We start from the raw sequence: 11,194 nt of genomic DNA, 5'->3' as shown, positions 1-11,194 counted from the left end.
TATATATATATTCCTACAAGTTGCAATGTCGATATTCAATTGTTTTAGAAAGCAGCAAATAATCATGCCAATGAAGAACAGGAGAAGTAGAGAAAAAGATAAGAATTTTTTATAACAACTCAAAAAGACGAAGTTAGGAGAAAGAGAGGATTATAAAGCATGTACCCTTCGAAGAAAGAAAGGATCCTCAAAGAGGAGGCCAAAAGAAACTTCATTTCACTTAAACTGATTTATTACAAGACACTTGGTCATATTTATAACAAAAAATTATAAAAATAGGATCAAATGAAATATAACACTATTCAAATTTAAAACTAAAAATATCCAAAAGAATAACTCATCTTAAAATAAATTTAAATAAAACAACTGAAAAGTCATAATTAACAAAAACTTTATTTCTTGCATGGCCTCGGATATTTAATAAAACTAAGGCTAAATTTAATGAACTTATGAATCAAATGGCTGAACAACAACATCATCTAGAAAAGAAAAGCTTCTATTGGGAATCTTGTTAAGCAATGCAATATGCCTCAGTATGAAGGTATAAATTATTATAATGTCCTTTATGATGATGAATATGTGGAAGCATTTGTTGATAAGTCTCCCCATTATCAGCGAAGTATAATGACTTATGCTTACTGTATGTAACTTTATGATGATGTTGTTTAGGACATTGTTAATTGTCTGAGTCTAATCAAACCAGCACCGGCCCTGGTGTCCTCCTGAGGGATGCCACCTATACTAAAACTTCTAATTTCCCCTATATTTAAAGTTCGATCAGATTTAAAATACAGAAAACCAAAATTTCACTGTTAATGATAATCTAAAAGAGGACACCCCATTGTAAGATGATTCTACAATTGAACCTTCACTTGAATTTAAACATCAATATAAGAATTAGCATAAATACAAGCACCAAAATACAACCTTAAATTTCGAGAAATGTGTCAAAATAATCCCCCGATTATTTGCAAGGGAATCATTTTAATCTTAGAATTTATAAGAGTGTCAATTTAATCCCCATACTCATTTAATATGGGTTGAAATACTCCACCAGTGAGGACTATTTTAGCCCCCATTGAAACAGTTTGAGGACTAATTTGACACTTTTATAAACTATAAGACTAAAATGACCCCATCTAAACAGTCAGGAGACTGTTTGTCCTCGACTATTTACATGGGGTTGTTTTAGTCCTAGAGTTTATAGAAGTGTCAAAATAGTCTCCGACCGTTTTGAACATAAACTCTAATAGTACTCCATGAGGATTATTTCAGCCTCAATTTAAAGAGTTCGGGGACTACTTTAGCGCTTCTATAAAATCAGGGACTAAAATGGCCCCATGTAAATAATCGGGGGCTATTTTGGCACTTTACTCAATTGTGCACTTTCTTAAATTTTTGTGTTGATCAGAACTAGACTCCAAACTCAAGCCACATCAGATAACATAAGATCAAAGAATCATTTGTTCAGATTTCTTAAATGCAAGATAATCAATGCATTGAATCTCTAGTTTGTTTTGTGTTACCAGATATATTAATATAAATGAAGAAGCATTTGAAAAACTCTAAATTAAAAACTGAAGGGAAAATACAACTGGGAGATGGATGAAACAGCCAATAAGAAGTCACCAAATTCCAGATTCATATATATTTTCTTAGAAACATTCATCATAAGATTTACTATCATTCGAATGTTTACTTCAGAAACTCTTGTTATGACTGTTCACTTCAATCAAAATATCCTTATTGAAGCCTGGCCTGGAAACACGCTGTGATGAAAACTTCTAACAAGAATGCAATCATGATATAATATGTGGATAGCTTGCTTAAATAAATTAATTTGATTCTAAGATATATAAAATCAGAAGAGCAACTTTAACTTCTAGGAAAATATACATACGTACCACACAATTCTTATTAATTTACATATATAACACTTCAAAGTTAGTATAAGTGGCATTTTTTATGTGATTTAACAGATTTGAGTGTTATGAATGTAACGTAACTATTAAAGTTCATGTGTTAGATATGTAAATACATAAGAATTGTGTGTTATGTATGTAAATGCCCCTAACATTTATCCTAAAACATACGATACTGAAAGTCTGCAATAGTAAGTTTTCATTCAATTATAAAATTAATGTTGCCACCTGATATATGCCTCTGCAAGCATTGTAAAACCACTGAATCTGCCGCTTGTCACCTTCTAGAGCAGATAGAAACTTACTCCTAGTTTCTGTATAAAAAATAAAATCAAAGCAAATATTAATCTTAGTTTGAAATAGATGAAATTTCAGTTAACTCCTTAAACAATAAAGTTCAACAGAAATCTAAAATCTTTTAAACCAAAGAGATAGAAAAGAGCATTATTCAGCTTTTCTAGATTTGAAAAACTCTTTAACAGATTGAATGAAAAAATTCGTAAATTATATGATATTACAGAATTTTGATTAAGGACTTACTTTTAGCAGTGTCTGCAATAATCAATGCAGGATCTGGATGATTAAATTTTGGCTCCTCTATCTGAGCTTTCCAAAGCGCTATTATAGTCCGAGGTTGCGAAACCTGTAATTAGTCATTGATCTTAAATTGGCAGCTTTTATAGGATAGAGACTTAACCTTTGTAACAACATAAACAAGATCTTAAATTGATAATTTAGTTATTCAAGCAGAAAAGTTTATCAGACCTGATATGAGGACATGTGCCCCCCTCAACCTCTTCAATTTCTTAATATGAAAAAAAGGGGCATTTACATACATACCACACAATTCTTATATATTTACATATCTAGCACCTAAAAATTCATATTTATATGCATGCCACTTAAAATTTTAAAATCACATAAAAAATACGGCCAACACTACATTTTAAAAGTGCAACACACATTTTCATATATACATTTGTGACGCCAAGATGTTATAAGTGTAAATTTCAGACTGAGTCTTAGATATGTAAATACATAAGAATTTTGTGCTATGTATGTAAAATTCCCAAAAGAAAAATAATAATAAACTAAAATCATATTTATAATTTCTAATTGTGTCCTTTATATTTGATTCAAGCCTCAGAACTTAACCTTAAAGATAATGGGAAATAAAACTCAATCAAATGACTGGTGGTGTGAACAACTATTTCCAATTTAAGTGCTTCAATAAATAGCTCATTCCAACTAAACAAAATCTGGGAAGTAGATGTGTTGACATGTCCAGCATTTTTTGGCTGTCAAAAGAATAAAACCCACTGCTTTAAAGCATTTTGTTTCCCATTTTCTCCCTCACTCTCTGTCTCTCTTTTTCAGCACTTGTCTTCTCTCTCTGCTTAAAACAATTATTGTTTTGTTTTTGCTAACATTTGTCTTAAAATTCAAAACTGAACATAATATTGTAATTAATAGATTAATTAAAAGCTAGAATTTGAAAAGGATGGTCAATATTTTGCTTGTTATAAGAAATATTAGCTAGAAATTATTTTCAATTTAAAGCTAAAATTATAGTCGTGATTAAATATTAGCTTAAAATTTAAATTAAATGGTCAAAACTTTTCTTTTTCATAGGGATTTTTGTAGAATCTTTTCCCTTAATGTTCAATTTGATATACAACACTTCGTCGTTTAGATTATAAGCTTAAACCATTTGGATATGTATAAAGTAGAGAAAGCGCCAATAATACAAATATATAAATATAATGTTTTTGGACTAAGAAGGAAAGTGGGTCGAGCGAAGGCAGCATGGATGGAAATTATGCATAAAAAATTGACACATTAACGCCTCATGCAATACTTAGAAACATCAATGGAAAAGATTAATACATAAACAAGACCGGGATAAATGTTTTTTTTTTTTTTGTACCAGGATAAAGTTACTTACGAAGATAATAATGATAGAAAGCTCTAGCAAACGCTTCCAAGAAATTCAAGTTTGATTAAGAAACCAACCAAGCCAAATAAATGAATTGAAAAGGATGCACCAATATTAGTGTAGCCTTCAGGTTAATCACATCAACTTCAAATACAAAATTCAAGGAAAAATTAAAGACGACTTCTAGAACATTCAAAACATAAGTGGGAAACAAGCTTCTACCTTCCAAAAGACGAGGAGGAATTTTCTAGAAGAAATGGAAGAACCTCAAGGACACATGAAGAACATTCCAAAGGCATGAAGAGGGGGTCCAAGGCAAGGGCGACGATTTTGAATTAGTCAAAACCACCACCAACTTTTTAGAGGAGAGAAAGATATTGCATAAACCAAGAAAGGTATAAATTTGATTATCCACATTTCTCTTAACTTACCCAACCAGCCAAAGAATAAGTAGTTACCAAATAAGCTATATTAGTCAAAAGTCAAAACCACAAGAAGAAGTTTTAGAATGATACAAAGCTGTATTGATGTAATAAAGGATTAGATAACAATAAGTGGTTATCAAATAAGCTATATTAGTTCTATGTTAAGTTATTATTGAATTTTCATTATATTTTCTATATTAGTTCTATGATAACTTATTATTGAAATTTCATTAGATTTCTTCATGTTTATAAAGAAGCAGCTCGCGTTCATCACAATGGAAACTAGGTCCATCCCTCCCTCACTCCCTCACTCCCTCACTCCCTCCCTCCGCACCCCTCCCACCCCTGCCACTTCTCTTAAAACACCCCTCCTCTCCCTCTGAATAAACCTCACTGTGCCATCTAGGAAGGAAAGGGAAGAATGAAATTCAAGAAGAAGAGAGACAGCATCAGTATTTCAAGGAAACAATCAAGGAGAAGTTTAAAACAAGAAAGTAAGAACAATAAATCAAAAAGAGACCAAAAATGATCAAGGAAGAAGTCACCTTCGAGAAGGATTTCTCTAAAATTTTTTTGACATAAAAAATTGTCTTGCTCAGAAACAATATCTTCCCTACTCTAGTATCATTCTCAGGTAACATGTTGCAATAAAATAAGAACAAACAACAGAATAAAGTTCCTTATTGTAAAAAAAAAAACGCATTATTTCTTACAATAATTTTTAAAATTTTCCCGTTCGCACTCATTACTGCAAAATCAAGATGGCACGTGTGAGAATTTCCAATACATTCGATTTGGTCTTTTATTGTACAAGACCCTCTAAGTGAATTGATACTAGGCATATACTATATGCTACATAAGATTGGATAGAAAATGCTGTCAAATCATAACAATGTATCTGTATATCTATATATACATGTCAATACATATCTATAAATATATATACATATATACATATACATATGTATGTGTAGATATGTAGACATATGTATTTGTATGTACATACAAACATACGAGTGTGTGTGTGTTTGTGTATAACAGGAACATAGTTACAGTCGCAACACAGAAACTCGATGCAAAGGTAACTCAACTTGATGAACCTCAATGCAAATTCCATAAATTCCTGTTACAAAAATGGCAATAGGCAAAAAAGTAGACATATTATTCTTTGATATTACCTGCGGAACGGGATATATAGCCAGCTCAAACTTCTTAGGATTTGTAGGATTACGAGAATCGCAAGGTAAAACAACAGCCCAACTGTTAAATATATAACTATTTAGTGAGAAACATTGCAAGCATACACAATGCTGCAGAAGTTCTTAAGAATATTAGCAGAACATCTAAGGAAAAAAACAGCACAAACATTTTCTTTGATACCCATTGTGGTACAAATGCTTCAAAAATGCTTGGGCCATTAATCTCCCTAAGCCAACCCGCAAATAAACAGATACGATTCTGCAATTAAAAGGTATTGCAAGGCAAAATTTGAAATTTATACAAAAACATAGGGAGAAAAATGAAACACAATTTTAGCTAACTTAAACTTTTAACAATACCTCAATAGCACGAACAACATTGGTATGCCCTTTTGTTCTGGCTAATTCAAGAGGGGTTTCACAATCATCATTCATCACTAAAGGATTTGCTGAAATATCAAAAGATTAGTTTCATATACACTAGCCTTTAGCAGAAATATATGGCATTAACATAACTAATAAAAAAGAAGAGGCATTTACATACATACCACAAGTCTTTACATATCTAACATCTAAATTTTACTTTTTAAATCTATGACACCCAAGTCTTTCATGTCACATAAAAAATACCACTATTTTAACTTTTAAAAAGCAAAATGCAATTTTTCATGCATAGGTAAGAAGTAAATACACCTAAAAATAAGGATTAGAAAGGTTTTACATGAAAATGGTTCAAGCAGATGTACCTCCATGAGAAAGAAGTAGAATGACAGTGCTCTCAAGGCCTCTTTTCGCAGCATGATGCAAAGGAGTTCCCGCATGCCTTCCTACAGTACCATAAAGAAGCATTACATCTTCCTATGAGCTAAAATCTCTAATCCAGTCCCTCAATCAAAAACTATGAATTGAGCAAAAATAATAGCATAATTTATCAATCAGAAGAATAGATTGTCCATAATCGAATCAGATTAGCATTACAAATGAACTATAAAAGCTAGAAGGAATCCAAGCTTCCTACCAGGTCGATAAGCGTTCACATTCGCACCCATTTCAATTAGAGCTTTCGCAACAGGGAGAAGATCGGATCGCATGCAAGCAAGAATCAATGGGGTCTTCCCTTCCTTATCAATAAACTAGAAAAACCACAACCAAGTCAGACCATTGCAATCATATAAACGAAATGAAAAATCTCAAAATCAAATAAACCTATTGCTTCCAGCTAGGGCAGCACTAACCTCCAGTCTTGCTCCTTCGCGGTGAAGAGCCTTGACGCCCTCGATGTTCCCAAAATTAACCTGCTGGTAGAGCAGTTCTTCCTTGGATTGATTCACCCCCATCGACCCCTTTAAATCCTGAGGCCTTCGAGCAAAAACAGAGGGAGCTTAATGAATAGGTCTGATTCTTCTACCCGGAGACGAATCCAAATAATCCTCTTCCTGGATTATTAGGACGGGAGGAGAACTAAAACTATTAAATTGGTAGATGAGAGGATGAGAAAATTAAGAGCTTCGATAGAAAGTATAAATTTTGCTTACGGGCGAAGAAAACCCAAATCAGAACCCGCGTCGACTGGTTCCTTCCGCAGACTTGCGTGAAGCCATTTTCATGAAATTAAGAGCGTTTGTTTCAGCTTTCCAAATCAGATTACGAAAGAAAACGATTTTGGTTCCCCACTATGCTGCTTTGAGGAAGTTACTGCTGGGAAGCTGGTTGACTATTTATTTCAGTTATTTGAAAATAATTTGTGTAGCAGATATTTCTGAATAAATGAAAATTTTATCTCTAATTAGTAATGTTATAAATAATATAATTGTCATAATTATATATTTGATACTTCAGAATAGTACAAAAGTTTATATATATACCTCACTTAAAAGCGAGTATCAAATGTGCCAAAAAAAAGTAAAAAATTATTAAAATTACAATTAATATAATGATTATATTGTTTTTAACATACAAACAGTGTATGTCCCGTGTTACATCGTTCACCAGTGATAGTGTCCATTTCTGGTCAATATACGTGTTGTAGTCATGACTGTTCGCCCGTCGGAAGAAGTTACACTGCTTTGTGATGATCTGTAGGTAGTCATGGAACTCTCCCGTAAGTATGAGCCCGACGTGACATCCGAATGAAAATATGTAGTTCACAGTGATAAAGCAATCATCGAGATGTCACTAAAATTCTTAAACTCATCTTTCCTAAATAGTGCAAAAGATAATGGTTTAGTGAGACAGGAATTGAATTTGCCAAAAGAAGTAAATAAAAATTTAAATCTACAAATGGCGTAAAAATTTTAAACCTTTGAATAAAAGAAATGTAAGCTGAAAGCTCACTATTCAACATGAATATTAAAATTTTTTTTACAAAGGAAATGGATTACATATAATACTAAATAAATTACAAAGAATCTAATCAGCATCCTACTAACGCATCAGTAATTTTTTTCCTTAGCTCCACCGTTTCGCTTATATTCTCCACCTCTCTAGTAAAGATAATGGAATGATTATTCTCAACTCGTAACAGGGAACGCTTGATGAATGTGAACTTCTCATTGTTTGGAATGCGTGCATCAACATGAGTTTCATCAATTGCTATGATGCAATCCTACTCAAATAAGAATGAGTTTTTAATGTACGGCTCCTATATTTAAAACTGCTGCAATGAATTATAAATGTTATCTTAAAGAATGAACATTGGATTCCATTTGAACATTGGATTCGTTGGCTTAATGACTTGTGTAGAAAGGTTTGCAAGTGCATTCAGATCCACCGAGAATTATTTACTAATCGTCTTTGAGGATTGTTAAAATTGTCTCATTGTTCCTCTCATTGACTTGTGAAAATATGTAGATGGTTATGGCCAATACCTCTCGTGGTGTCGTCCTCGATGACCCATGAAGTCAGTGAAATCTGTTAAGCTCTGCCAACAGATCATTAAATATGTTTTGTCTCATGCGAAATATCTTGTCGAATCTCGTTGGGTGTCCAACAATTAATTCCCCAACTCATTTGTCGTCAATATATGACTAGGGCTGTCAAAAAAGTTTGTTGTTCGAGAATAGTTCGTTCGGTTCGTCAATGAGTTTGCAATGAGTTTGTATTCGATTTGTTCGATAAGTAAACGAGACGAACGTGAACAATTTTTTTTCATTCGATTAGTTAAATGAATCAAACACGAGCAGTGATGCGTTCGTTCGTGTTTGAATCGTTATTGTTCGAAATAAAAAATAATTATATATAAAAATATTATGATATTTTAAAAAATTAAATTTTATAAATTATAATATATAACAAATTAATACTAATAATATATTAATATACTAGTACTATTTTAATAGTATACTAATATAAACATTGAATATATATATATATAATATAAATTATATAATTAATACAATATATCATTTATATATATTAATATTGAGGATGTCAAACTTACTCGTCGTTCGCGAACAACTTATGTTCGGCTCGTTCGTTAAGAAACGAACACAAACAATGACTTCAAAAACAATTTCGAACACGAGCTTATTTCAAACAAACTAAATTTCAAACGAACTGAACACGAATACAAGCTCTGTTCGTTCGTGTTCGGTTGGTTTACACCCCTATATATGATGATGTCAAACATGAAGAGTGATTAATGTACGTGTTGTAATATTAGTGGATCAAATACATTGCTGCAACTCTCCTTCTTTATCATTCTATGGTTATATCCATTTAGGAGTATATCGTATTAGCTAACACAAAATAATTAACAAATTATGAACGAGCAATGTCTCAATTAGTTGTGAAATCTGAATAATGAGGATTATGAATAACGAGGATTCATTAATATTATCCAGTAAAATACAAAACAATTCAAAGAACCAAATCATTACATAATAAAATGCAAAAATAAATGTGTCCCAAGGAATAAAAAATAGAAAAAGTGTTCAAATGTCCTTCTAATCATACAAATGCTATAGATACGCCGCTTTCTTTTTTTGGGGAATCTTGATGAAAAGATCTTTGCTGGTGGGATTTTCAAGCAACTCTATCACAAATAAGTATGGAGGCAAATACTCAAAAATTTCTCTATTTGCATTCAACATTTGCACGACCTGTTCAATGAAATATTCATGTACTATATGTGGTTCAACGTAGGAAGAAACTACCAGTTGTGATATCTGTTTTCTGACAAAAGCAGCTCCACCTTCCTTTTTTACTGTCTACCCATGGACACTTAGAACGACGGGTAGACTCAATTTCATGGAGGTCTAGGTTGGGTACTTCAGTTGAATCAGCTGATAGCTCGACTGACAATTTCTTTGGGGTGCCACAAAACCCTATCTCATTGGGCGAGCATGCATATTTGCCTGTAAAAATGACACCTTCAAGAATCTGGTCCAACTTCTCGTCCAACTCAGACTCAAGTTCACAAAGTATAATTTTTTTCGTAGTGGACACCACCTACAAAATCATAACACGCACTTCAGTTAGTAAATAAAATGAAATTAACCGAATTATATGTAATGAAAAAATTCTTACTGCGAGTCTTTCTGTTCACCACTCCTCCGACGCATCAATGGTTCGCCTCATCCGTTAATCCTCGTTTCAATTTCTTCCAAATTTTTCAATACTTCTTGAGCTGATCTCATTTGTTCTTAAATTGCATCCTGTCATATTCTCCTTAAATCTTGTTATAATATTATGCCACTCTTCTTTGTTGAAATATGTAGTGGGTCTATTGTCCATATCAATTTCAATGAGGCAAATGTCACAGAAGACTATTTCAGTTTCTTTGTCCCACAGTGCAAGCAGACCAGCCTCCTTGTTCTTAGCCATTTTATTACTATGATAGCACAGATAAAAGTTGCGAGTACAGAGATGCTGATAAAGATGGTATGTAGACCCTTCTTACAATATTAATTCATACAATGCCCCAAGCGGTATTAGTAATGAATTACAGTAACAATGTATGATATTATCCATATGTTTCCTAGAAATGAGCAATAAAATGATGACAAAGATGCTCTGTTGTCATTTCTGACAGTATATATGCCCCAAGGGGTATCAGTAGCTATGCACAATATCATGTCACCGTAGCTTTATGAGACTATCTACTTCACCGTCTGACTTCAGAGTGTGTGTTATTGAGAAATATGCTTTTCTTCTCATAAAAAAGAAGGTTTGTTGTCCTAAGTCAAAATATTTTCTCATTATATGCTCCGAGAGGTATTAGAAGCTATGCATAATATGCTTTCACAGTAACTTTCTAAGACTATTTATCTCACTGTCTCACTACGGAGTGTGTGTGTGATTGAAAAATATGTTTTTCTAATTATAAATTTTGAAAAATATGTTTGAATGAGCATGCTCAAACAGACCACAATTTCATGTGTTTCCTAGCAGTGAGCATAAAAATGATGACAAAGATGATTTATTGCCCTTTCTCACAATAATTTCTCATTATAAGCCCAAGAGGTATCAACAACTATGCATTATATGGTTTCACAATAACTGTCTGAGGTTATCTATTTCACTGTCTCAATATGGAGTATGTATGTGATTGAAAATTATGCTTTTCTAATCATAAATTTTGAAAATGGGTTTGGATAAGCATGCTCAAACAGACCACAACTTCGTATGTTTCCTATCAGTGAGCATAAAAATGATGGCAAAGATGATATGTTGCACTTTATGATAATAATTTATCATTATATGCCCAAGAGG

General features: G+C 32.5%; 1 protein-coding gene across 2 annotated transcripts in view; it reads right to left on the bottom strand.

The window, feature by feature from the left end:
- Positions 1 to 7,147, bottom strand: part of LOC110027724 (probable E3 ubiquitin-protein ligase XBOS34) — a 10,196-nt gene extending 3,049 nt beyond the window's left edge. The window contains exons 1-9 of one of the 2 annotated variants that reach the window (XM_020729261.1): positions 7,018 to 7,147; positions 6,718 to 6,943; positions 6,501 to 6,615; positions 6,229 to 6,309; positions 5,843 to 5,931; positions 5,650 to 5,741; positions 5,462 to 5,543; positions 2,463 to 2,565; positions 2,151 to 2,236 (exon numbers count right to left, since the gene is read on the bottom strand). In XM_020729261.1, the coding sequence (XP_020584920.1) occupies positions 2,151 to 2,236; positions 2,463 to 2,565; positions 5,462 to 5,543; positions 5,650 to 5,741; positions 5,843 to 5,931; positions 6,229 to 6,309; positions 6,501 to 6,615; positions 6,718 to 6,819 (750 nt within the window). In that variant the 5' untranslated portion in view covers positions 6,820 to 6,943; positions 7,018 to 7,147. The remainder of the gene's footprint in view (positions 1 to 2,150; positions 2,237 to 2,462; positions 2,566 to 5,461; positions 5,544 to 5,649; positions 5,742 to 5,842; positions 5,932 to 6,228; positions 6,310 to 6,500; positions 6,616 to 6,717; positions 6,944 to 7,017) is intronic. The other variant, XM_020729260.1, reaches the window with a different exon arrangement.
- Between the last annotated feature and the right edge of the window lie 4,047 nt (positions 7,148 to 11,194).

This window comes from Phalaenopsis equestris, unplaced genomic scaffold (assembly GCF_001263595.1).
Source record: "Phalaenopsis equestris unplaced genomic scaffold, ASM126359v1 Scaffold000436, whole genome shotgun sequence".
Classification (NCBI taxonomy): domain Eukaryota; kingdom Viridiplantae; phylum Streptophyta; class Magnoliopsida; order Asparagales; family Orchidaceae; genus Phalaenopsis; species Phalaenopsis equestris.
This window is presented reverse-complemented; position numbering and strand designations above follow the sequence as displayed.